Source organism: Odocoileus virginianus, chromosome 2 (assembly GCF_023699985.2).
Source record: "Odocoileus virginianus isolate 20LAN1187 ecotype Illinois chromosome 2, Ovbor_1.2, whole genome shotgun sequence".
NCBI lineage: Eukaryota > Metazoa > Chordata > Mammalia > Artiodactyla > Cervidae > Odocoileus > Odocoileus virginianus.
The window spans coordinates 101,221,193-101,247,119 of record NC_069675.1 but is presented as its reverse complement, the minus strand read 5'-3'; the positions used below and the strand labels follow the sequence as shown (position 1 = coordinate 101,247,119).

Here is a 25,927-nt window from a genome sequence, read left to right as displayed (position 1 = left end):
CCGGGGAGGGGGGCCTGCACACACCTTTCTCTTCAGTGGGGTGCCTGCTCTAGGCTCGCACTGTCCACCCTCCGGGCAGGGGTCCACACTCTGGGTGTCTGCACTTCCTGCATGCCTCAGCCCTGCTGCTGCCTGCCTCTGCCTGTGGCTTCTTCCAGTGAAGCCCTCAGGCCCCCGCCCCCGCCTCACCCCAGGAAAACGCCAGGACAGGACCTGTGACTCGGCCGAGTCCAGGGAAGCAGCATGTGACCAGAGGACTTGGGCTGGTGCCCCTGCCCCACCCACCTGTCTCCTGGAGGTTCCGGGAGAGCCCTTGGGGGGCGGGGGGGAGGTGACTGCCTCCGCTTCCTCAGGGGTGCCACCCTCCCCCCGCCCCCCACCACATCTCCTGGACCCCAGGCTCAGGGGCCCCTCAACCGTCCACCATAGGGATGGGGCCGTTCTAGGTGAGGACTGCTGTGTGCGCCCTGGAACCACTCGCTGAATGGAGACAGGGGCGGGGGGCGGGGGCGGGTACCAGCAGGGCGCACTGGCTCTCACGTTGCGTGTCGCTGTGGTGAGTTCAGCGGGAAAGAGATTGTGGGGGATAGCGTGGTCCTGTTGCTCAGGCCTCCTGGGGTCGCGGGATGGCGCACCACACAGGTGAGGAAGGGGCGTGGTCTTTATAGCGCTGCTGGCCCGGAGCCAAGTGGAGCCCAGAGCTTCGGGACAGGTGGCTGGCAGTGCCCTGCCTCTGGCTGGCTGCCCAGCCTCCGCCCTAGGCGCGGGACCAGCCGTGGGACAGGAACTGCCTGTGCTCAGGCCGGAGAGTTAATGCTTGTGCGGGAGCTGCAGGGACCGACCCGCTCCGGTAACAGGCGGACAGCGGACCTCCACGACTCTCCCCATGCGGAGTCCCTCCTTTCCCTCGTGGGGGCCGCCGCTGCAGCTGCTGCTGCTGCTGTTGCCGTGGCCAGTCTGGGCCCAGGCGCCCGCCGCAGCCGCCTCCTGGGGAACCCCGGGCGCCCTAGACTGCCCCGAGGCGTGCGTGTGCGCGCCGGGGGGCCAGGCAAACTGCTCGGGGCGAGCGCTGCCCGCCGTGCCGGGGGGTTTGAACTGGCGCGTCCGTGTGCTGCTGCTGAACCACAACCGCGTGCACGCGCTGCCTCCCGGCGCCTTCGCGGACGCCGGCGCGCTGCTCCGCCTGGACCTGCGCGAGAACGGGCTGCGCTGGGTGCACGCGCGGGCCTTCTGGGGCCTGGGCGCGCTGGAGCAGCTCGACCTCAGCGCCAACCAGCTAGAGGCGCTGCTGCCCGGCACCTTCGCGCCACTGCGCGCGCTGCGCGCCCTCTCTCTGGCTGAGAACCGGCTGGCGCGCCTAGAGCCCGCGGCGCTGGGCGCGCTCCCGCTGCTGCGCGCGCTCAGCCTGCAAGACAACGACCTGCCTGCGCTCGCGTCCGGGCTCCTGGAGGGCCTGCCGAATCTCAACACGCTGCGCCTGCGCGGGAACCCCTGGACCTGTGGCTGCGCGCTGCGCCCGCTCTGCGCCTGGCTTCGCGGGCACCCGCGGCACGCGCCAGGTGAGCCCTCGGGGGCGCGGGCGGGCCGGGCGGGCCGCTACCCCCACGACCGTCTGACTCAGCGCCCGTGTCCCGCAGAAGCCGAGACGCTGCTTTGCGTGTCGCCGGGGCGCCTGACGCTCAGCCCCTTGACCGCCTTCCCGGAGGCCGCCTTCAGCCACTGCGCGCGGTCCCTTGCCGCCCGGGATCTGGCCGTGGTCTACGCTCTCGGGCCCGTCTCCTTCCTCGCTAGCCTGGCCGCCTGTCTGGCCTTGGGCTCCGCGTTCACCGCCTGCGGCGCTCGCCACCGCCGCCGCCGCCGCGCCGCCGCCCGCCGCCAGCAGAGGAGGCCGCCGGATCCTGGCCCCGGCACGGCCTCGCCTGCGGCCACCGCCGCTCAAGCTTGAGGGGCTGCGGCCGCCCTCGAACCTCCCCCCACCCGCTTGCCCCCTCCGCACCCCTGACAGGCGTCAACAAGCGACACAGCTCGAAATTTTCGTGGCATTCCTTTTGGCATCACCACTGCACACACCGGGAGGGGCGGGGGTCGGCGCGCCCGGACGCGGAAGGGCCGGGCCTGCATCGAGCGGAGCTGAGGACAGTTCTGAGCCAGCCAGCGTCTGCGAGGCCTGCCCTGGGCGGCGGGCGGAGGAGGCAAAGAGAAGGCTCAGCCCTCGCAGGGTCCGGAGAAGGTGGGAGGCAGTGGGGGGCCCGACCGCGCCCCAGGGAGGCGCTGCCATCGGGTGGGATTCAGGGTCTGCAGTCCAGGAAGGGCAGGGCCAGCTCAGAGGATGGGGTGAAGCGGAGAAGGGGTACAGGCAGGAAGGGGGAGGTGGGGTGGAGGCCGTGAGGCGCGGGGGTGTGGGAGGGGTGGCCCAGCCAGCCGGGGCCAAGGCCCACCGTGGCTCTGGGAGTGGCCGGGAAGGATGGGGCTCCAGTCTCTGCGCCAAGCCCCTCTGCTGGGCCGAGTCAGCTGCTCTCCCCGCTGCTCAGAGACCCCAGGGCCCTGCCTCTGCCGGAGCGCCCTGCGGCCCTGCCCAGCCAGCTCAGCTCTGGCCCGTCCTCAGCGGCTCTGGTCCGAGCCTCAGTCCAGCAGGAGCTGCCCGCCGGCAGCAGGGCGGACGGACGGACGGGAGGCCCGGGGTGGGCAGTCTCTGGCAGGTGGGCTTCCCTCAGGCCTTCCCGAGCAGCAGGACCCCTCAGTGTCCTTGGCCGGGCTAACGGGGCGGGTGGGCGCCTCCGGGCGCCTCACACCACGGTGCTGACCGAGGGATCTGAGAGGTTGAGCGGGCCCGTGATATCAGTGGGATGGTACTGCTGCAAAATAGAAATACAGACAAGGCGCCCGTTAGCCCGGCCATCAGGGGCACGCGCGGGGCCGGGACGGGTGGACCAGCCAGCCGGCCGACCGGCGGGCAGGCGGGCGCGGCCTGGGGGAGGCTGGGGGGCGCTCCTCCCCCTGACCCCGTCGTGCTCCGGGACTCTGCGTGGGCCGGGCCGCTGTCCCGTCCGTCTGTCTGTCTGTCTGCGGGGGAGGGGGGCAGAGGAGGGCGGGCAGGGCGTCTCAGCTCTCCCTATGACGGGCACACATCTGCAGCTGGCCCTCCTCCCTCTCAATAGCGCGTCGCGGCAGCACTGTGTCTTTTTGGTTTTGCAAAGCGCCGCGTCCACCCCCGGTGCTCTATAAATAAGAACCAACAATCAATACCCGCTGGCCCCGCCGGCCGCCAGGGACCCCAGCCCTGATCGCCCAGTGCCGCCCTGGCCCAGACCAGCCGCGGGACAGGGGCAGCGCATCTCAGCAGCCGGACTGACCCCACCCCTCCCGACAGAGCCCCCCACCCAGGCCTCCCTCCGAGCAGGTGCCCAGCCTGAAACAGTGGGGGGCTGGGCTGCCCTCCCCCGCCCAGCCCCCAGCTGGCAGTGTTCCCAGTCACCCCTGCAGGGCCGGCCAGCCCCAGATGCCACGTGGCACCAGAGCTGGCCTGGAGGGTGGTCCCCGGGGAGGCTCGGGCAAGGAGTCTGCTGGGAGCGTGTCCCGGGAAAGGCACCATGAGGGTCTCTGAGCTGCACCCAGGCCAGTTAAGGGGCTTGTGAGTGGGCTCTGGGCCGGGATCGGGGGTGGGATTCTGCTGCCCTGGAAAAGTGGCCCACTGCCTGCGTGACTCTCCTGACCCTCCTTTCGCCTGCCTGTCCCCAGAGCTCTGTCTGCCGGGCGCCTCCTCCCCCGCTGCCCCACCGCTGCTCCTCGCTGGCTCTCCCAGCCCCTGGTGGAGCCCCTGACTCAGGCCCCACCCAGTTCCCGGGCCGCACGGCTCCAGGCCTGTGCTCTCAGCCCCTCGGGTCCCCGTCCCCCCACTCTGCCTGTGCTGAGCCCCAGGAGTGGAGTGGCCAGGCCTCACAGGCCCCTTTGGGGCGGGTGGCGGCCTCACCCCGGACTCGGTGGCTCTGCCGCTCCCTGTCTGTCCTGTGTCTGCCCCTCTTCCCTTGTGCTGTGGGCGGGGGCTACAAATCCTGCTTCCACCTGGATCGTAAGACTGGGGGGTGATGCTGCCTGTGAACTGGGGTCTCCTTGTGGATGGGAGGACAAGCCACCCCTGAACCGCAGGGAGGCTGCTGGGCTGAGGGCTGTGCTGGCCCTGGGCGGTCCCTCCTCACTTGGGGACGCTCCCAGCAGGGCTAGGCCAGTCTTGGGAGCCTGGGGTTCAAGCACACACACCCGGGGCAGTGACAGGCTGCTCAGGCAGGAGGACAGGGAATCCTTGGCTCAGGCTCTGAAGGGCCTGGGGGTCAGGCGCTGAAGCACCCCTCCCCTCCGTGGGGGCCTCCCCTTCCTGAGCCTCGGTGCCCAAGGCTTGCCAGCCACAGCTTTCGGGGCCACCCCCCTCTCCCCGTTCTCAGACCCCCAGGTGCTGCCGGCACGCCTCCTGCAGGGCCCCTGCTCGGCCTGGGGGGGGAGCTGCCGCCTCTGGTCCCACCCGTTCCCCATCTGACGGCCCCTGTGGCCAGGGTCCTGTGCCAACTCCAGGCCCCAGCCGTCCACCCAGATGGAGCCGGGCCCGGCCCCCCAGCCCCGGCCCACACAGAGACCACATGAAGGGGATGCAACAGGCATGGCTCTGGTGAGACACGAGAGACAGGCGTCTGGGTGGCGGGGCTGGCGGCCAGACAGATGGACGGATGGGACATCACAGGGACCCCTCCACGGACGTCGCAGGGAGGGAGCGAGGGCAGCGGGCCTCTCCCTGGAAGAGGCTGGAGGGACGGACGTGACAGAGGAGTGTAGCCTCCTGACGGCTGAGGAGCCCGGGACGGGGTGGCCCCGGGCACCCAGGGCTGCAGGCACAGCCTCGAGCAGGGAGGCTGACCGGCGACAGGACACAGCTTCAAGATGGCGCATGGCATCATGGCATGGGGGGCAGACTAACGCAGAGACACATGGGGAAGAGGACCCGGCGTGGGCCCGCGGGATAGAGGACCGACAGAGAGAGGTCCAGAGTCAGAGAGAGAGGCCCTCGTGTGCTGGGCGGGCAGCGGTGAGGGCAGAAGGGCCACAGCGGGCGGAGGCAGGTGGTGGGATGGCAAGGACAGGGCGAGGGCGGGCCTGATGCACGGGACACAGACACGGGGGCGAGGAGAGAGTCGGACACGTGGGACGGGGCGCTCTTCCCCTTACCGTGTCTTTGGAGGACCTACGTCTCTTGAAGCTGGAAGCCAGGGTGGAGGTGATAGCCCTAAAAGTGGCTTTCTTTTTAGGGTCGGGTTCTGCTCTACCACTCTTTCTATCCTAAAATGAATATGTATAAGTGATTAGACGGCGGAGGGTGGCGGCCACACCTGCCCTCGCCTGCTCCTGGGGGCTGCTGCCCAGCCTGGCTGGCCGCTTGGGCCCTCGTTCCTGCCTGCCTCCCTGTGCTGGATGGGCCAGCCGCTGGCCCCACACTCGCAGGCGGCCTCTGCTGCTGCCGGGGTCTCCGGCCTGACCTTCTTTGTGCTGGGACTGGGTTCGGGGAGGCGGGGCAGGGTCCTCAGGTGGCTCTTTTCCAGGAAGGTCCGCCTGGTTCCCTGGCTCCAAGGTGCCCCTGGTGTACAGGTGCCCCAGGGAGGAGGAGCCCCCTAAACACTGGGTGAGTTGCCCCCACAGGCCCCACCAGCCACTCTGACCCCAGAGGAAGTGCAGCGAGATTTAGGAAGGGGCTGAGGGGGCCAAAGGCAGGTGGCGAGATGGACTGGGGTGACAGAGAGACAGAGGCAGCTCCTGGGACCCTGGCCTTGGGTCTGATGGCCAGGGTGGGCCCTGCGCCCACCACTGGGAGCAGCGGCCAGTTCCCAAGAGCAAGAGTGGGCAGATGAGAGGTGTGGGTACACTGGCGACCCCGTTGCCCCGGCCCTCCCTCTCTATAACACCGGCTCCCTCCCAGGACACAGGCTCTGGGGAGGCACCCAGAGAAAGAGAAGAGATGGGGCAGCCTGGGGCAGGACTGTGGGGCACAAGCCTGGTGGCCCAGGTGGGCTGTGGGCAGCCCGTCCCCTGCTGCCGGCAAAGCCCCTCGGGTGCAGCCTGGGGTGCCCGGCAGGACCAGCTGACCAGCTCAGACTGCCGTTACATGGAGCACAGGACACAGCACGGTGGCAGGAAACCGGGTCCTTGGAGGGGCATGGGGCGGCGAGGGATGGCGGACTGCGCCTTGGACTCACATGCTACACCCAGCTGGGTCCCTGTCTTACCCTGCCTCAGTTTGCCTTCCTATGGAATGGGCCTCGGTGGGCGACTCTGGAGACAGAGGGGCCAGGTGGACGCTTGGAGCCCGGCTTCACAGAGGCAGCCACCCACAAGTGGCCCCCAGCACTGCGGCTTTGGCTGTGGCTCCCAGCTCCAGTCCTCGCCACTTGGGCTCCTGGGAGCCAGAGCCAGCGCTTCCGCCTGCGGGGATGGAGGAGGGCCGGGCCGGGCCGGGCCGTGGGCACCAGGCCTCGGAGGGCGGCCTGCCCTACCTGCAGGTTCTTCCTCCACACGTTCACCGCCGCGAACGCCAGCTGCATCTGCTTCCGCCGGGCGTCCTTGTGCCGTTTGTAGGCGATCTCGATGAAGATCAGGAAGATCCCGGCCACGATGCCCCCAGCCACCAGCATGAAGACCCCTGGGGGCGACACCCAGTGCCTCAGCTGTGGCTGCTCCGGCCGCGGTCCCCAGGGGTGCCCATCCAGGGTCAGCAGGGGCCTTGACGGGGGGGAGGGGGTGAGGGAGCCCACCTGCCATATTCTCGAAGGTGAGGGTAGCAGGGGCGTTGCTACGCGAATCGCACTCCTGGTACCGAACCCACGTCTTGTCTAGGTCTTCCATGAAGCCGTTCTCGTGGGACCTGGGTGGGCGGGGCGTGTGAGCCCGGGCGGGGCTCGCGGGGCGGGGCGGGGCGGGGCGGAGAGGGGGCGGGTGAGGCCGGCTCACTTGAGGATGGACAGGGAGACGTTCTGCTTCCAGGGGCTGTCCTTGCGCATGCCGATGCCAAAGCCCGAACGGAAGAAGAGCTCGCCCGTGGTCACCAGGTCGCACTTCTGCGAGGCCTCGAACTCCAGCACGGCCGAGTCCCAGATGAAGGCGTGCAGCTTGCTAAGGGCAGGGGCGGGGTCACGGGGGCCACGCTTCCAGGTGGCCCTAGCTCCCCGCGAGCCTTCCTCCTGCCAGCTGGGGACCCGCTGTCTGTCCCCTCCCCGTGGCTCCCACACGGCCGGGACACTGACAGTGGATGTGGACGCCCCCAGCTCGTCCAGCCCGCCCTTCACTCGCGCCCCGCCCTCCCCGCCGTCAATCGTCGCCCAAGGTCTGGGTGGCCCCGCCCTCACTTGTCCCGCACGGCCCGGATGGCTCCGCCCCGCCCTCACTGGCCCCGCCCCCTCCCTTGTCACACAAGGCCTGGATGGCCCCGCCCTCGCCGCCCCGCCACGCCCCTCACTGCCCCCCGCCCCGCCCCTCATTTGTAGCGCCCCGCCCCCTCGTCGCGCACGGCCTGGATGGCCCCTACCCGCCCTTCATTGCCCCCGCCCCGCCCCTCACTTGCTGCGCACGGCCTGGATAGCCCCGCCCTCACACAGGTCCCCTCCCCGCCCCTCACTGGCCTCCGCCCCCTCACCAGTCGCGCACGGCCTGGATGGCCCCTCCCCCTATGGCCCCGCCCCTCACTGGCCCCTCCCGGCCCCTCCCCCCCTCCCCGCCCCTCCCCGCCCCTCACTTGTCTCGCACGGCCTGGATGGCCTCCGCCGCGCTCTCGTAGTTGTGCTTCTCCATATGCCGGTACATGGTGCTAAGCTCCACCTGCCGCCGGAAGTAGATGTCCACCGAACTCTGCTTCACCGTCGCGTAGATGAACTTGTCCGAGGGATTCCTCAGCTGCGGGGTCAGAGAGCCAGGCTCGTGGCTGCTCCCCGGCCCCACCCCAAGCGGCAGAGGGCCTGAGCACCTCCCTCCCCAGCCCCCAGCCGGGCCCGGCCTCACTCGCGGGTCGTTGATGCCGGTGATGCGCTCTTCGGGCCGGTCCAGCACCAGGAAGGCCGCCAGGTTGGCGGTGTAGGAGGCCACAATGATCATGGCGAACCCCGCCCACACCATGCCCAGGATGCGCGCCGAGAAGCTTCTGGGGGCGCCTGCAGGCAGAGGACCGTCAGTTCGGGGCGGGCGGCGGGGCGGGACGGGGCCCTGGCCGGGCGTCGCCTCACCTTCCCCGATGCCTGAGTTGAGCAGGACGCCCCATGAGAACCACATAGCCGAAGACAAGGTCAGCGCATCCTCCTCCTCCTCCTCGCTGTTCACTTTGAACCGGCCGAAGGGGCTGCGGGGGCGCAAAGGGCGGGCGGGAGAGGGCGGGAGGGGCAGCCTGCCCCGGCCCTCGCCCGCTCCGCCCGCCCGCGGGGGGAGGAGCCCGGCCCCCGGGCCGCACTCACCTGAAGCGGTCCAGCAGGTAGAGCATCACAGCCACCACGTGCACGGACAGCCCCACCAGCAGCCACAGCGTGCTCTGGAAGGGCTGCATGAAGGAGTCCAGCGTGCTCCGCGGGATCTCCTGCGGGGCCACAGGCCGTTAGAGCCACGGCAGCCCTCCCGGGACGCCGCCCCGCCCCGCCGGGCCTCCGCGCACCTTCTTGACCAGAATGGTCAGGCCCTGGTACTTGAAAGGCTTCGAGAACTCGATGTACTGCGCGCGCTCGTTGTTGATGGTCAGCGGGGCCACGATCATGTCCGCCTGCCCGCTGAGCAGCTCACCCATCATCCCGTTCCACTCCTTCTTATTGCTGTTGTTCACCTGCGGGGCGACCCCGCCGGTGGGGACGCGGACTCCGCGGACACCACTCCCCAGACAGGCTCCAGGCCCGACCCATCTCAGGGGTCATCCACTCCAGACTCCTCCCAGGCTCGCGCCCCGCCCACCGAAGACCGTCCGGGGAGCAGGACCCGGTCCTGCGCTGGCTCCCAGGGACCACTCCTACCCTCTCCTGCGTGCCGAACTTGCCGTCGGCCACCAGGTGAACCTCGTAAGTGAAATTCATGGTCCGCGCCAGCTTGATGAGCAGATCGATACAGAAGCCGTAGCAGCACTGGGGCACAGTGTGGCGCGCTGGGCGAGGGGGCGGCGCGGTGAGCCGAGGGGCTCGCAGGCGCGTGGTCCCTGCCCTCCCGCCCGAAGCCAGTGCCCCTGGCTCCCGCCCCACACTCACGGCTGCCCGGCGACGTGTCATTGGGCCCTGTGCAGATCACCTTCTTGACCGGGTCCCCATTGACGGTGAACTCTTCCTTGCACGTGCCGTCACTCAGCGTAGGCTTGACATACACAAAGGGCTCCTGGTGGATCGTCACAATCTGGGGACAAGAGGACACATGGCCTGGACCACCAGCCCTGGGCTGTCCTGGGCACTGCCCTCTTCTCAGCACCCAGACTTCCCTGGAGCCCCCCTCCCCAGATCCCTGACATTTCCTGCACCACCCCCTCGCCATGGCCCCCTTCAGGCAGCCATCAGCCTGCTGCCCCCAGCAGGGGCGCCAGACCCCAAGGCTTCGCCCAGGTCGTAGAGGGTGCCTGGCCTCCTGGAACACCGTGCCCTCTCTCGGCCACTTTTCCTTCAAGTTCTGGCCTGGGGAACAGTCCCTCGGTCACTGGAGCCTGCCAGAACATCTAGTCTGCCCTGAGCTCCTTCTCTGACTTGTTGAGGCTGAGGACCTCCCTGTCCCAGCCCAGAGCCTACCCCCTGCCCCCACCCCTGCCGTGAAGACAGGGGCATGTCCACTCAGAGCCTGCCCAGGACTAGGGACACACAGGGGCTGCCCTTGTCGGCTCTGTCAGCTTCTCCTGGCCTCAGCCTCCACCCACAGGGAGTCCTTGTCTGATCATCTACCCTCTCTCCCTGCCTCTCCCCCGCTGAGGCTGCCCTCTCTGCCGTGGCCTCTTCAATCCAGGGGATCCTTGGGGCTCATGCTGGGCACTCTCTCCTCTCTTTCCTTCAGAGCCCTGAAGGCTGGGAGTAGGCAGGATAGACACAGGCAGAGGAGCTGAACCAATCACTGCACGGGATGAGGGGTCCCAGGGGACACAGTGCTGGGATTGAGTCTACCAGGTGAATGGGGTTGGTGAGAGAGGCCCCTTCTCCCGCAGGGTGACCAGCCCACCCAAGGGCAGGGGATTGGGAGCGCCTGAAGAGGCTTATTTGCCTTTAAAACTTTCATCACAGTTTCTATTATACAAGTAATATGCTCATGCTTTTTAAAAAATCAGTGAGACGGAGGAGGGGTAAATTGAGAGATTGGAATTGACATATACGTACACTACGACACATCAAATAGATAACTAAGATCTACTGCATGGCACAGGAGACTACTCAGTGACCCGTGTGGGGATAGAACCTAAAAAGAGTGGATATATGTGTGTGTATAATTGAGTCACTTTGCTGTACAGAAGAAACAAACACATTGTCAATCAACTATCCTCCAAAGAAAATTAATCTGAAATAAACAATTTAGTGTCAAAAAAATAAGTGACACACAAAAAAAGTTCTCAAAGGCCTTCTGGCTCTCAAAGCCTATAGGGGACCATCTTGGCCATCTGTTCTGTCTGTTTTACACTCAGACTTTTCAACACAAGGCATCTGTCCTGAGCGTTGGCTTGGGGAAACTCCCTTCTGCCCATAGAGAGGGTTGATGACCTGTGGGCAGGTGCAGACAAAGAGGTCCAGGTGAGAGGCCATGGGGGTTGGGTAACTCAAAAAGCAGAGGAGGTCAAGAGAGGACCTGGAGACACCACAAGAAGCATGGTGTGAGGCTCCTTGCCTTTGGTGAGCTCAGGTACCAGCCTGATGCTGGTGTGGGTCACTGTGGGATGGACTCTTGGGAGGCACCCTGGGATGAGCCCAAAGGAGCACAGCAGAGTCGGGACAAGGAAGAGAAGCTGTGAGAGATGAGGTCCCGGGGGAGGGGCTCCCAAAGGCCCAGTGAGTCACAGAGGGGCTGGTCAGCACAGGGAGACCAGGCTCAGAAGGACAGTCTGAGCCAGTCCCAGCAGGAAGCCAGGAAGGCCAAGGGTGGGCGCTGGGCTGGGACCACCTGGAGGAGTGCCAGAGTGTGGGGGCATCATCTCCAGGACCGGGGCTCAGGACTCAAAGTGCTGAAGTCCACAGAAAGACCACCCCTCTGTCCCTTGTCCCCAGGGGAGCCCAGGTCCACATGGCTGCCCCAGGCTTAAGCGGAATGGGGTCAGGAGGGGCTGGGGAGCAGGGCTTCCCCTCCTCCCCTCCGCCGCACCAGGTGTGTGCAGTGGCCGTGGGTGCTGGGCAGGTCCCAGGACTTTTAGTCACTTTCAGGGCCCTCACTGTCCCTTCTGCACCCGTGGCACGGATGGAGGCTACAGCATGCGGAGCCTGGGGCAGGGAGGCGGGGCCCCCACCTTCAGCCTGGTGGACATCTGATAGCCACGTGGCTTCTCGGTCTCTCCGCCTGGCCAGATGATCTTCCTGTCATTGGGAATGACCTGGGGGTGGGAGTATGAGATGGAGGTGGCCACGCAGGGGTCTCGGCCCCAGGACCCTAAGGCCCCAGCCCCCACCCCCTCATGACCCCCACCTACATGAGTGCCGTTGTAGATGCCCACTTGTACCAGCTTGCGGTTCTGCAGGTTCATGATGCTGTAGTTGGCAAACTTCCGGTCCCCGTCCTCGTTGAATTCCACACGGCCGGTCACCCCGTCTGCGTACTTGGAAGACATCAGCACCCTGGAGAGGGCAGTGTGGTTGGAACGATCAGGGATGCAGTCCCCGCTCCCACTGTGAGCCGCCAGTGCCAGATGGACAGCACAGCCACGTCAGCCAAGAAGCCCCTCGGCTCTAGACCCTGTTTTGAGGGCTTCCTGTGGGCTGGGACATTTGATTCTCACAGCTTTACAGATGAGGTGCCAGAAGGCCAGGGAGGACGCGGTGTCCCATTCACCAGCAAGTGGAGGAGGCTGCGTTGAGGTCTCATCTTCCTGGGTGTGCACAGGTGTGTGTGTGTGTGTGTGTGTGTGTGTGTGTGTGTGTGTGTGTGGTGTGTCCACTGGGCCATATATGTGTGCACACACAACATCTTTGTATGGGGTGCAGCCCTGTGCATGTACTTGTGGCACAGGTGTGATGTTCCATGAGCCTCTCTGAATCTGCATATACACGCATGCACCTGTGTGCACATATGCTGCGTGTCTGCAGTTGTGTGTGCTCCTGCTGTGGGCACCACAGACCAGGACTCTGCACCTGCTAATTGGGGGTGGGTGTAGGTGATGGACTGGACCTCCCCATACTAGTGGCTTGGTGTCCAGGGTTCTCTGTGTTAACTCCTGCCTTGCTGCAGCCACCCACTGTGTCTCTGGCCAACCCTGGCTCTTGGCAGGCTTGGATGTGCTTAGTCACTCAGTCCTGTCTGACTCTTTATGACCCCACGGGCTGTAGCCCTCCAGACTCCTCTGTCCATGGGGATTCTCCAGGCAAGAATACTTGAATGGAGCGGGTTGTCATTCCCTTCTCCAGGGGATCTTCCCAACCCAGGGATCGAACCCAGGTCTCCCGCGTTGCAGGCGGATTCTTTACCATCTGAGTCACCAGGGAAGCAGGCATGGTGCCATCCCCAAAATCCTCGTCTGACCTCCTGGGCCTGAGGAAGCTCCCATTGCCCGCCTGAGGCAGGATTCTGCCCCCCCCCCCCCCCCCGCCCCAGGGCTGTCAGTCATCCTGGGGATTGGGGTGGGCTCTCAGGGTTGGCTGCAGTGTTTATAGGTGGGGACGGGGCAATGGAGGCAGCCATGCTTCTGTGACATTCGAGGCGATGGTGTCAGCGTTGGAAATGGACCAGATGGTTATCACAGCGGGGATGGAGGTGAGGATGGAGACGAGGTGGGAACAGAGAGGAGAGGGGAAGGAGGCTGTGTCTGTAGTCGCAGCACGCTGGGCTGGAGCGACTCTTCCGGTTCCGGAACGGTGGCCCGCCCCGCCTAGAAGGGCGGCCCCACCCCCTTAGACGGAGCGGCCCCGCCCACCCTGGAAAAGTGACCCCGCCCACCTCTTGAATAACAGTCCCGCCCACCTCAGAGAACGGCCCTGCCCACCCTGGAAGAGTGGCCACGCCCGCCGCATGACGAGCGGCCCCGCCCACCTTGGAAGGGCGGCCCCATGCCCTCAGACGGAGCGGTCACGTCCACCTCAGAGAGATACTACATTTGATCTTAGCCAAAAGGCCGAGAAGCGATTCCACTTCAGAGAGAGACCCTGTCCTCATTAGATCAGCTCGCGCACCTTGGAAGAATGGCCCCGCCCACCCTGGAAGAGCGGCCCCGCCCACTTTGGAAGAGTGGCACCGCCCACCTCTTGAAGAGCGGCCCGGTCTTCCAGATGTTGGTGTTGCCCACGCAGCCCCGCGGCGGGTCGGTGATGTTCTCCTTCTCGAGCAGCTCGTGCACGGCCTGGGCCACCACGCCCACGGCGTCGCTGATGTGCGCCGACTCGTTCTTGCCGTTGATGAGCTGCAGCCCGATGATGCCTGGGGCGAGGGCTGGCTTAGAGCCCGTGGGGGACCCCTGCCCACCGGACCCGGGAGCCCAGCACTCACCGTCCGGGGCGTAGCGCAGGGCGTTCCCCGAGATCTCGCGCTCCCCCACCAGCCACACGTACCCCGAGCCCGTCATGTTCAGCATCGCGGCTGCGCGGTACACGGTGGCAGCGTCGTCCTCGCTGTGGGGCAGAGCGGGGTGACGGCCAGGACTCCAGCTCTCCCCACCCGCGGCCGGCGACGGCTGCTCGACTCCCAGGTCCTCCTCCACAGCGTGGCCTTCCCCTGCCTCTTCCCCAGCCCCTGGTCTGCAGGGAGCTCTGGAGGCACTGCAGAGATGGGGGGCAGCCCCTACCCCGACCCCTCCCCCAGCCGGCACTGCACCTGGGCCAGGAGACCAGCCACGAAGTGATGGGGTGGGGCCCAGACCCCCAGAGCTTGCCAGAGGTCTCTCGCTGGCCCCCCGCCCTTGTGGACAGGGTTAGGGTGACACGGATGGTGATGGATCATTATTGATGGATAACTTGCTCATCCGCCCCAGACACTATTCTGAATGCTTTCCATGCACCTTTGTATTTAATTCTCACAACCTCCCTGAGAGGCAGGCAGAACATGATCCCTGTCAGGACAGGGCCGGAGGAGCCAGGGCACACGGTGGGAAGCGGAGGGTCGGGTATGTGCCTGATAATCCACCCCTGAGCCCGTGCTCCTACAGCTTCCTGGGCAAGCCACACCCCTCTGGTTCCACGCCTGAACTTGTGAACTGAGAGGTTGGGGCCTTTCTGAATGCTGCTGGGACCAAGTGCCAGGGTGCTGCCCTGAGCCTCGCAGCAGAAGCCACTGGGGGGATGAGGGCACCTGCTCTCCCTTTTGGAGTCTGAACAAGCATCTCTGGGTGCCCAGCCCTGGGTGCTCTCCCTGCCACCCTGGGCAGAGCCCCTGGCAGGACAGAGCACAGGCCTCACTTTGCAGGCACACGCTGTCCTGAGCTCTTGGTGGACTGAGTCACAGCTGAGCCTCTGTGGACTCCGCCCCCCCTGGGCTGGTCCCCCCCTGGTCAGGACAAGCACCCTGGGCCTGATGGCACTCCCACCTCCTCTTCCCTGCAGGGTGGAACTTGACCCAGGACACAACGGACACTTTGCTTCTCTAATGCATAGGCAGCAGGGGACAATGCAGTTCGGGAGATGGTCTGAGGGCGGGGTTATTTTACAACTGCTGATGCGGGAAACCCAGGCAGCCCTAGGAACCCTAAGGGGTTGGCCCCCAATTTTCTCAGGGAAAAATGCAAACCTTCAGTGTTTGCTTTAAACAAGAACGCAACCCAAAATAGAGGTGCTTCAGGCTGTATCCAGCCAAGATGGCCGGCAGCACCAGTGCGTGCATATCGGGACGCGGTACCCCCAAAGCCTGGTGGAGAGGCCTATCTGCTTGACACCATCCAGGTCTGTGAGGTTGGCATTGGTGGTGAGCACATTCCCATGCTTGTGTCTGTGTGAATCGATACCTTCAGTAAAGCAGTTGTGGAAAAGGCCTGATCAACATCAAACTGTTTTATGGAAATAACTGATCCCAGTAAAGACAATTTCAGGAGGATTACTTTAAAACAAATTTTGGAAACAAATCATAAATTCTGACATGCTCAATAGAAAACTGGTCAAAAGCTAAGACTGGCTTAATGAGGTCTCTCTGCAAAATGCTCTCAACAGGCTTCATGAGGAGGAGCCAGGGGGTGTCGGGTTGGGGACAGGGTGAACCTAGGGCTGCATCTGCCCTGCCCAGGGGACTGCTGGCGCCCCTGGGCTCCAGGAGTGGACTGTGCCAGGCCGGCTGGTCTCCTCCTGTGGTGGGACACTGGCCTCTCTGCTCCGAGGTCCTGTGTGTGAGGGCAGGGGTTCCTTCCCACTTGAAATTCAGAGACCGTGAGTGGATTCAAGAGGTGGGCATGTGGTTGATGAATGCTGTGCCTCTGCGAACAGTGAATGTACATGTGTGGGGCCTGCGCACTGTGTAGTATGTGGCATACATGTCTATGCTCATGAGCATGTGTGTGCCAGTGTGGTGTGTCTGCTCAGGTATCTAGGTGAGCACGTGTTTGTGAGTGCATGTGTGTGTTGTGTGTGGTGGTGTGCCTGTGTATGTATATGAACGTCCTGTGTATATGGCACATGCATGTGTACACAAGGGTGGAGAAGCATGTCACATGCACACGTATGTGTACAGTACATGTATAGACAGCTTGTGGGTGATGTGTGTTCAGTGGATGCGTGTGAGTACGTGTGCTGTGTGTGCCTGTGTAGGGGATTAGTGCCTGCTGTCTTCCAGCCCGAGGACTAGGCTCTATCCCGGGGAGACTGGAGGTGGGGCACCCCTGGGTCTCACCCCTGCTGGAGCCTGCAAAGTTTCTGGGACAGGCAGACAGTGGGGTGGGTCTCCCCAGGACCCCCATGTCCCATGGGGCAGGGTGCTTCCATTTCCTATTTCCGGCCTAGCCATTCCCTTCGCAGGAGGACAGAGCCATTTGCATAAAGGGAGGCTTTTACTGGGGCTCAGCTCCAAGGTCGCAGTGGGGCCAGGCCCCTCAAGCAGCAACCAGGGGGTCGGGTCCCTAACCAGTCGCCGCTCCAGCCCTCCCACCCCAGGGCCCCGGCCCTCTTCCTGCCATGGGCTTTCTCTGCAGGCCCTTCGCCCCCTCTCGGGGCCCTCTCCCTGACCAGCTCCCAGAACCCCAGTCAGTCACTACTGCCCGGGGCCACCTCTGCCTTGTTAAGGGCAGGGGCTCACCCCTCTGCCGTCTCCAAGGCCCTGTGTATGCGCGCGGGGGGCGGGGGGCACTTGGGAGGCAAGGCCCAGCATCAGCAGGGCACACCCTGGGTCTGGCCCCAGGGTGGTGGAGGGCCCAGCCTGGCCTCACCTGGCGGAGAGGATGATGACCCGGGCCTCCAGCTCCCGTGCTTCCATCAGCAGCGCCGTCACGTTCTTGGTCCCCGGGTCGAACTGCAGCACCTTCTCCGCCTGCAGTGCGAGCGGGAGTGTTAGCAGGAGGCTGGGGCGGGGGACATAGCGCCTCAGGGGCGAGAGTCGAGCTGCAGCCGCTAGGAACCCCGAGGCCGCGCCCTAGGGCCGCCGCGGCCTGCCTGCCGCCTGCACTGCCAGCTGCCTGCCCTGCTGCGCCGGCCTTCCTGCGTCCTCCTGCTCGCTCTCCTGCTCGCTCTCTGCGCTCCGCTCTCTCCTCCTCTCACTCCTGGCCTCACTTTTGCACTGAGCATGCAAGTTGAAGTGGACCGAGACTCAGAAAGAGGCGTGCAGCGGACAGGAAACAGAAAAGAGTTTTGGAATGCAATCCAAAAAGGCGGAGATGGGCCGCCTTTTCCAAAACCTCGGGAGGTCCTCCGGGGCCTGGTCCGCCGGCCCTGTGGGAGCGGCCCAGACTGGACTGCAGGCGGGCGGGCGGGCTCCCTCCTGGGTTCCGCGAGGAAACCCGGGGGCCCGGAGATTCACATGCACTCCCCAGAGAGCCGCTCCTCCTGCGGGCCACCTGCGGGCGGGGGCCCGGCGGCCGGCACCGGCCTCTCCTGCCTAGGCTGCCTGCTCTGGACCTGGCTCTCCTTCCTCTCTGCTCGGCCGCGGCGTGGCGCGGCTGGGCCCACGGCAGCCCTGGTGGCCGAGGCGCCCGGCCGGGGCTCCCTAGTCGTGGGTGGCGTGCACGTCCATGCATATATACCTTGGGTCCGCGCTTGTGGTCATAGGACAGTTGGTCGAGGTTTTCATAGTTCCTTTTTTTACTCTGATGAATAATGTGCACAGAGAAAATATGCAGACACAGAAGAAGATTATAAACGGTTGAAAATGACGGCGCTAAAGCAATCACACCACCTCCTCGGCACGTCTGCAGACGGGCACGTACCTGGAGCTCGCAAACACCTAGGCCGGGGCGGGGCCGGGGCCGGGCCGGGGCGGGGCCGGGGCCGGGGCCGGGACAGGGCAGGGGTGTGCGGCGCCGGGGCCACTGAGGCTCCCTGCCTGCCTGGAGTTGCGCTCGTGGAAATGGTCACACTCAGGAGAGAGGGAGGCCCTGTCTGCCTCCAAGTGAAACACACCCCCTGGGGATCCCACCTGCCCCCAACCCGGCCATGCACCTGCCGTGGGGTGCCCACCATACCCCCCCAGCCACGTGAGCCCTGAATGGGGTGGCGTCCCCTCCCCCAGCCCTGTCCCCTCTCCCTCCCCTCCAGCACCCCCTTCTGCCCCTCTTGGAAGTCCAGTGTCCTGCCCTCGCTGATGGGTGTGACGGATGCCCCTGCCACCCCCGTGTGCACTGAGTGGTTTTGACGGAAGTTCGTGAGCACAGGCGCATCTGTGGGTGTCCGCATGCGAGTGTCAGCCTACGTGAACATGTTGCAGTGGGGGATGAGGGTCAGCGCGTCTGAGCGCATGTGTGCGTGCAGGCACCTGAGTGTGAATTCGGGGTGAATCCGCTCATGGGCACGGGCCACCTGTGAGCCTGCTGGACCACGGCAGATGGGGGCGGAGGGAGCCTGGGTCCTGAGTCTGCGACGGAGGGAGTGGATGTTCTTGGGAGCAACCACATGTGCCTGTGAGAGGGAGTGTGTGGCTGGGCGTGTGGGCATGTGTGTGTGTGCACATGTGCAGCCACCCCGGGAGGGGACGTGCCCGCGTGGTGCTGTCTCAGGAGGGGGCCCTGAGGTCCTGGGAGCCAGCCCTCCCTCCCAGGTTTAGGCCATCCCCTAAGGCAGGACCCCCAGGGCCCTCTGGGTCTGCCCTCTGCTTCCCCCAGCCGCTCTTCCCTTCAGGGCCTATGGCACCTTGGGGGGCCTGGGTTGGCACTCAGCTTATTGAAGCCAACTCCGCCTCTGCACACAGCGCGTGCTCCCGCCACCCCTGGGTCTGGCCTCCTGGGGCCTCCCCAGCCTGGGCCTCCCTGCCCGGCTTGGCCACCACCCAACCCGGGGAGGGACACAGCCCGGGTGCAGAGCGCCCGGGGCTCTGGGCTGGCTGGAAGCGGGACCCTGGGTTTCCTCTGATAGTGGGGGTGGGTGAGGAGGGGGTGGGGGTCACCTGGACCCCCAGAAACACCACTCTGGTCTTTCCACCGCCCCAGGGATGGGGGTCAGCTGGACAAGAATGGTCAGTTAGAACCAGGCACCTAATTGGTCCCCAGGAGGGGTCCAGAGCCTGAGCGGGGAGGAGAGAAGGGGCCAAAGAGGGGCAGGGCCAAGACTGGGAGTGGGGCTGGCAGACGTCCCTGGATGGGGCTTCTGTGAGATTGACCGGCAGCGGCCAGGCGAGGGCGGCTGCTCAGTGAGGCCAGCAAGAGGACACGGGAGGGGTCACAGCAGAGGGGACTGATCTTTCGTGCAGGGGACGTGGCGGCGCCCCGAGTGAGGGCCGAGCCTGGGGCCTGAGCGGGCTGGGGGAGGGGAGGGGGCGGGGCGGGGTGTTTGCGGAGCTCCAGGTGGTCCTGCCCTCGCCCCGCAGGGACTGACACGAAGGAGATTTCGACTAATGGCAAAAGCGAGTGAGATGAGCCGAGGACAGGCTGGGGCGGGCGCTCGCCAGACGGAGTGGTGCTGAGCATGCACGATGGAAAGAGAAGGGTGTTCACACGGGCCACAGACACAGCGGCGGCTCGCCGGCTCCTGCGCGCGGCGCCCCGCCCGGGCCTCACCTTGGACTCGCGCTCCTCCAGCAGCGTCTCCAGGCGCTTCTGCGCCGCCCGGCCCTCGTGGTCGTCGCTGACCAGGAGGATGACGTGGTTCCAGCTGTAGACGCGCATCATCTCGAACCAGACGCTGGACTGGTGGGAGTAGGGCGGCACGGTGCGCAGGAAGCTCAGGTGGATGCTCTGCGGGGCACAGGAAGGCTGAGTGCGCGGCCAGAGACCTCGGCCAAGGCGCGCGCGCTGCAGACCCCGCCAGGGCGCTGCTCCAGCTCTCGGCGTACAGACCCCGGACCCTCAGCTTCCCCGACTCCTCCCGGCCCACTGTGACTTCTCCCCACACCACATCATCTCATCTGAGAAACAGGCTGGGCTTGCCCTGACTGAGACGGGGGTGGGGGGCGGGCTGTGGAATTTTTACTGGGGTGACTCCCCCACCTCCCCGCAGACACCGCAGCTCAGCTACTCTGGCTCAGAAAGTTCTTGCTGAAGTGCAGCATCTCAGAGACCCGCACGGGTCCTCGAATTTAAATGGCCAGTCTTTCTGAGGAAACCTCCCTCTTGGGGCTGCGTTCCTGTCTCTTGGCCTTGTCTGGTGTTTGCTCTAACCCTCGCCCTGGCCCTGCCTGCTTCTCTGAGGGCACCACCTGTGGGCGGGGGGCTGCGCAGGCTCCGCCCTCCTCCGTGTCTGTCCAGGGAGCAGGGCTCCTGGGGACCACCCCGAACCAGGGGTTCGTCTGCTCCCTCTTCGTGCCTTGGAATCTGGGCTCAAGAATGCCTTTGCCTCTGTCTGTCCTCCGGCAGATGGCACGGCTGCCGGGGCACTGTGGCTGGGGTGTCGGGCTGGCTCTGACCCAGGTGGGTCTGGTCCGCTTGCTGGGCACAGATGGTCAGGGGTTTATTCTAGGAGTAGGGTCAAGGTGGAGCTCTAAGATCTGGCTGCTAGGTGTGCCCTCGTGCCGGGCCACGGTCTGGATCTGGGGTGGGGGCTGGTGATGGCCCGCATCCTGCCTAGGAGAGAGCTCCCCACCCCAGCCTCTCCGTGCTCCCGGCTGCTGTCCTCCCTGGAGGCACTTTTCGGGCCTGGTGCCCAGAGAGGTGAGGGAGGCAGAGGCTGGAAGGTGCAGGAGGGAGCCCTCCACTCACGGTTGAGGTGTAAGCGCCTCTGAGCAGCGTGGGAGGCTCTGTCTGCTGTGACGGGTTCCCAGAGCCTCGGGAAGAGGGGCTGCCCCGGCCTCCGCTGGCCTCCTCCCGCGGGGTCATCCCGGGGGACCCCTCACTCTGCTCTCTCTTTGCCGTCGTCCCTGGCCTCCCTGGACACCCTGGGCCTGGCTGAGATGACCTCTGTGACTCAGGCGGTGTTATCTAGAGCTCGGGGCTCCAGACAGGATGAATTTGGAGAAGATGGGGAGAGCTGGAAGGCCCCCAAGAGCCCAGCCCTCTGCCCCTCGGCTCAGACGCCGAGCCAGAGTCCACAGTCTGTCTGCAGGTGGCCGCCCCAGTGTTCTCGCCTGGAGGACCCGTGGACAGGGCAGCCGGGCAGACTGCAGTCCGTGGGGCGGCAGAGCCGGACACGACTGAGCACGCAGGTGGCCCCAGGCCTGGAGGGTCACATGCGGCGGGCTGACCACCCCCCAGCCTCCTGGTGGCATTTGCTCCCAGCTGACCAGTCCTCCCAGAGTTGGGGCAGACGCTGCGGGAGAGCTGTGTGAGCCAGGGCACGGCCCCGCTGCTCTGGGGGCGAGTTTCCTGCCAGCCTGACTCGGGGACCTCTCGACTCTCCCAGCTGCTGCTCCACGATTAGACGGCTCCAGCCAGACCCCGGCCCGAGAGCCAGGAGGCCACCCTGAGGGCCGCACCCCGAGACCGCCCCGCCGTGAGCTGCCTCCTGGGTTCACCCAGCATCAAGTGCAATCCTCTCCCAGCTGCGCCCTCTAGTGGCGGGGCTGGAAACTACACCCTCACTGGTCCCTGGTGTCGCGGCCCCTCTAGGCGGCTCCTCCTCCTGGAGCACACCCTTTTCCAAGGGCCCCTGCTTCGCTGTCCGGGAAGTTGCCCCGTCTGTCCCTCTTCTGACCCATGAGGGCCTCTGCTGCTTCCCGGGGTTTGCTTTTGGCACCTGTCAGTGGGCTGTGTGCCTGAGTGTGTGCGGGCATGTGTCAGAGTGTGCGTGGGTGTGGGCCTGGTACAGTGTGTGATGGGGCGTGAGTGTGGGGGATGGTGTGAGTATACGTGTGGACATCAGTATGTGTAAGAGCATGTGGATGTCCTTGTGGCTGTGTGTGGCTGTGTGTGTGTAGGCGTGAGTGGACAGATATGTTCGCATCTGAGTTTGTGTGAGTGTGAGTGTTATGCGTGTGTACCGGTGTGCAGGTGTGTGGGTGAGTTCGTGTGTCTCTGTGAGACTGCATTCCGGTGTGAGTTGTGAGTGTGCCTGAATATATCATCTGGAGCCCAGAGCCCGTGGTCTGAGCCCCTCTGCCTGCGCCCCGTGCCCCCTCCCCAGGCAGCTGCTGGTGGCCCTGGGTCTGCCCACGGGGGCACAGCAGTCAGACTTACCTTGTCTGAGTAGATGGACATGCGCGTGGTCAGCCCCAGGACGGGGATGCGGTAGAAGCCGGCTGTGTAGGAGACGGGGGTGGGTGTGAAGTGGTCGTTGGGGGTAGGCGGGTGGCTAACTAGGATGGCATAGACCTGCAGGAACGGGGACACAGTCAGTTCGAGCGGGGGGCGGGAGGCCCTGCCCCAGAGCCGACCGGCCAGCGGCAGCAGGGGCAAAACGCAGCAGGCAGGGGCTGTCTGGGGGCACTTGCGCCTCGTCTGGAGGCAGAGAGAGAGCAAGGCTCCAGGGACTTGGACTTCCCTGGTGGTGCAGTGGCTGGGACTTCATGCGTCCAGTGCAGGGAGCCTGGGTTCAATCCCTGGTCAGGGAATCAGATCCCACATGTCGCAACTAAAGATTCCCAGTGTCACAGGTAAGACCCAGCACAGCCAAACCAAAAAATAATTTAAAAACAAGACTCCAAGGGCTAAGAAGACACACAGGGAGATGGCAGACCCTTCCCCACGCTCCTGCTGTCTGGGGCCTCCCCTCTTGCCCCTCACACTGGGGGGCTGCCCTGAACCGCCAGTCTTTGTCCTGTCTGGGGCTGTACATGCTGCCGCGCCGTGGGCTGGGGAGACCCACACCCACAGCCCTCACTGACCCCCATCCTGGGTCAGAGACAGAGGCTAATGCTCCAGAGATGGAGGGTGTCTCCAGAAGGCCCGCATGGAGCATTGCAGACTGAGAATTAGGAATTGGTGGGAGAAGCTGGACAAGAAGTCACCCAGAGGCATGGAGCTCCTGCTGGTGTCTACCAGCGGCAGACTGAGCCCCACTTGGTTTGAGCGAGACGCAGTGCTGACTTGGGCACCAACCGTATCCTCAAGGAGGCCTGGACTTCCCACCTGGACCAGTGGCTCAGCCCCAAGGCAGGGAGATGGGGCAGATGGCCTGGTAGTTCTGAGCTGCCCTCAGATTAGAAGGCCCTGTCTGTCCCATTTGTGCCTTCCCCTGTCTGAGCCACAGAGCCGCCTGCTTCTGCAAATGGGGAGAGTGCTGACCCCACGTGGTGGGGGTGATGGCAACCATGCCCATGCCTGGCCCACAGCGTGTGACAGTGAGTGACAGCTCCTGCTGTCACCATGCCTCCCGGCACTGGCTATTCCCTGGGAGAACGGTGCCCCCAGGCAGCAAAACTGTAAGTTGGAGGAGGGATCCCCATAAAGCACCCTACCCCTTCTCCCTCCCTGCCCCCATCTGCACCCAGAGGTGGCTGGTCAGTCTTTGCCTGAGCATGTATGTGCATATGTGTGACCATGCTGGTGCTCACGAGTGTGTGCTGGGTGTGTGTATGTATACAGCATGCCCCAGCATGTCCACTTGTGTATGTACATGTAGGTGCCTGTTTGAGCGTGTGTGAGCACATGTTCGCATATGTGGCACAGGAATGCATGTGCCCATGGAGATGCACGGGGGTGGGCGTCTGTGTTAATGAGTGTGCAGTGGATTGCGCAATGCCAACATGCATGAGTGAGTGCTAGTTTAAGTCTACGCAACACTGCACAAACATGGATGGATGTGTGCGCACATGTGAGCATGAGTGTCCGTGGATGTGGCACGCCTGTCAGGTGAGTGTGTGTGAGCAGCACTTGGACCCGGGTCGGTCCGCCTCTTACATAAAGGGCTGCATTGCAGTGATCAGGGCTGCCTCATTGGGATGCAGCAGGCGCAGAGCCCGGGGGCGGACAGCTCCGCAGGCAAAACCCTGGAGTCGTGTCCTCCCCCCCGCAGTGCGGGCTGCCAGCCGCTGAGCCCTGGTGCCTCCCACACACATCGTCCCCATCCCCACCCTAGAGAGCACCCTGCTTCAACACGTGGGCCATTTCCCCTGTCAGGCAGTCCTGTGGATGGGGGCAGGGGAGGGTGAAGGGATGGAGGTCTCCAAGACGGAATAAAGATGGCCCCGGGCCCCATCCGGTTTAAAGCCCTGCGTGCTGCGAGTGGCTGGGCTGGCACCTCGCGGGTGGCCCGGGATGCTCGCCACCACCCTGACACACAGTGCCCAGAAAAACGGCCACATGTCCTCACACACCAGCTGGACCCCTGGTGAGGACAAGCCCCGGTGGCAGGCGATTGGTCTGGGGCTAATATGCAGAGCTGACGGCCCCCGGTGTTCAGCTGCTGGCGAGACCAGCCCTCTGGGTCCTTTCTCAAGGGGAGTGAGAGGGCGAGGGAAGGATGGAATGAAAGGGGGACAGCGACAGGGACGGAGGGTAAAGCAGGGAGGATGGGGGAGGGGTGGGGAGGGGGAGGGGCCGACACAGCGTGAGCGGTGGGGGGGGGGGGGGGCGGGCACCTGGCTGGAGATGAGGTCTTCGCACACCGACAGGGCCATCTGGATGGCGTTGGGCTTGTGGGTGACGGAGGTGGCGTTGAGCTGGATCTTCCAGGAGCCATGCCTCTTGTTGGCCTGATTCACAGCTTCGCGGAACATCTGCTCGTGCTTCCGCGTGCTGAGCACCGCGCCGATGTTGACGATCTTGGGGTCGCAGGCGGCGCGGGCGAAGGAGCAGGAGAAAAGCAGGGCTAGAGTCAGCAGGCGCATGGTGCTCATGGGCTCCGGGCAGCGCCCTGACTCTGGGCAGCGCAAACACGGGGCCCTCGGTGCATCCCCAGCGGGAAGCCCCGGCCGTCCTGCGCGCGCCCGATCCCGCGGACGGAGGGCGCCGCGTCTTCCCCGGGAGCCTTAGTCCTGCGACACCCGCGAGAGGGACGCGTGCTGCGAGGCTTCGACCAGCCGGGCGGCCCCGGGCCGGAGGCCCGGGTGGCGGGCGCTGTCCGCGGTGCTGAAGCGAGTCTAGCTGCCGCTCCGGGTGCCCCGCGCCGCGAGGACACGGCGGCGGCAGCTCCTCCGCTGGCTTCGCTGGTCCCGGTCCCAACGCTGCGGCGGCTGCGGCGACTGCGGAACGGCGAGCGGGGCCAGCGTCGCCTGCTCCTCCTGCCGCCCCCGCTTCCCAACGCGGAGCCGGAGCGGGGGCGCCCCCCGCGCCAGATTGTGCGCCTGCGTTCGTGCGAGCGTTTTTCAGAGCGCGCGCCAGACGGGGACGCCTGTGCGCGCACGCGTGTGCGCGTGTGTGAGCGCGTGCGGAGGGTCGCTGAGACTATGAGACCTGGGCTGTCTCGCACCTGTAGGGAGTCGAGCATGAGGAGGTGAGAAGAGTTCGTGTCACTGCGGGCGGCCGCCTGTGTCCTTTAATAGGACCGAATGTGTTCGTGCCAGTTTGTGTGTGTGTGTGTGCGCGCGCGCACGAGCGTGCAGGAGTCCTCACCCACAGCCAGTGATATTTCGGGGCCTGAGTCTGTCGGCTGGAAAGCAAGGCCTGCGGAGAGGCCCTCAGCCGCGCCCCTGTGGGAGGCAGAAGGCTCAAAAATGGGGGCGAGGCCCCGGCCTCCTGGCCATGTGACTCGGGCTCCCTCCTAGAGAACTGAGAAGAATGGAGGGTGATAGTGACCGCCCCATGTTGAGCTGCATCTTCCAGGAGAGTCTGAGGGTCTGAACCCCAGCCAGCTGTGGCGAGGACACGCCAGAGGGGGTCGTGTCTGCAGCAGGTGGGAGGAGGTCTGGAGGTGAGGAGGCCTTGCTGATGCAGACACCCTGTGTGCACCGTTTCCACTTCTCCCCTCTCCTAGCGCACTCCCGGCGCCCAGCACCCCCTCCTGCCCCTTGACAAACCTCCTTGTCCTTCCAGTCCTCAAGATCCCAATTCTTTGTCCTCACCCCCTCAACCCCCACCCTGTGCGTCCTTCTCCCTAATGCAAAGGATGGCTGAAGCTCCGCCCACTACCAGTGACATCACCGTTTCCAATAGCAACCGAGGATTCTGCAGATCCAACAGCAGAAGCCCCCAGTGGGGACAAAGCAGGGTGGTCCCTACACCTAAGCAATGTCCTAATCGGCGGAGAGGGGAGGGGCCGAGTCCCTCCAGACAGGATCCTGGCCCCGTCCCCTGCCTCTCTCACCCCTGTTCTGACTGGCCTGCCCCCAGTTCAACACAGACGCTGCGGGAACCCTGGCTGGAAGACGAGGGCTGCAGCGCCTGGCATGCTCTCAT

General features: G+C 65.1%; 2 protein-coding genes across 9 annotated transcripts; one reads left to right on the top strand and one right to left on the bottom strand.

Moving 5' to 3' along the window:
- Window positions 1-57: 57 nt before the first annotated feature.
- LRRC26 (leucine rich repeat containing 26) lies at window positions 58-2,669 on the top strand. Its single transcript, XM_020888524.2, has 2 exons — window positions 58-1,559; window positions 1,638-2,669. Exons 1-2 carry the CDS (start codon window positions 887-889, stop codon window positions 1,943-1,945), a joined length of 981 nt encoding a protein of 326 aa, XP_020744183.1. The 5' UTR covers window positions 58-886; the 3' UTR covers window positions 1,946-2,669.
- On the bottom strand, window positions 2,028-24,802 carry GRIN1 (glutamate ionotropic receptor NMDA type subunit 1). Of its 8 annotated transcripts, none has more exons than XM_070456271.1 (21): window positions 24,172-24,800; window positions 21,830-21,964; window positions 19,280-19,456; window positions 17,315-17,377; window positions 16,505-16,605; window positions 13,651-13,772; window positions 13,407-13,581; window positions 11,645-11,789; window positions 11,465-11,548; window positions 9,249-9,390; window positions 9,021-9,148; window positions 8,672-8,836; window positions 8,478-8,596; window positions 8,253-8,365; window positions 8,032-8,180; window positions 7,769-7,926; window positions 6,988-7,149; window positions 6,792-6,901; window positions 6,534-6,679; window positions 5,215-5,325; window positions 2,028-3,219 (listed from the first exon to the last, which is right to left on the bottom strand). In XM_070456271.1, exons 1-21 carry the CDS (start codon window positions 24,427-24,429, stop codon window positions 3,103-3,105), a joined length of 2,880 nt encoding a protein of 959 aa, XP_070312372.1. In that variant the 5' UTR covers window positions 24,430-24,800; the 3' UTR covers window positions 2,028-3,102. The 8 variants fall into 8 exon arrangements, with proteins under 8 accessions (XP_070312372.1, XP_070312374.1, XP_070312392.1 ...); XM_070456273.1 differs by having other exon boundaries at window positions 2,028-2,855; XM_070456291.1 differs by lacking the exon at window positions 5,215-5,325 and having other exon boundaries at window positions 24,172-24,802.
- Between the last annotated feature and the right edge of the window lie 1,125 nt (window positions 24,803-25,927).

Bases quoted from the DNA above. Each gene is read 5' to 3' on its own strand.
- LRRC26 (XM_020888524.2), top strand. From the start codon at position 887: ATGCGGAGTCCCTCCTTTCCCTCGTGGGGGCCGCCGCTGCAGCTGCTG. The intron at 1,560-1,637 runs GTGAGCCCTCGG...CGTGTCCCGCAG, and splicing joins GCACCCGCGGCACGCGCCAG to AAGCCGAGACGCTGCTTTGC.
- GRIN1 (XM_070456271.1), bottom strand. From the start codon at position 24,429: ATGAGCACCATGCGCCTGCTGACTCTAGCCCTGCTTTTCTCCTGCTCC. The intron at 8,366-8,477 runs GTGAGTGCGGCC...GCGCCCCCGCAG, and splicing joins TACCTGCTGGACCGCTTCAG to CCCCTTCGGCCGGTTCAAAG. The intron at 3,220-5,214 runs GTAAGGGGAAGA...TCTTATTTATAG, and splicing joins GTAGGTCCTCCAAAGACACG to AGCACCGGGGGTGGACGCGG.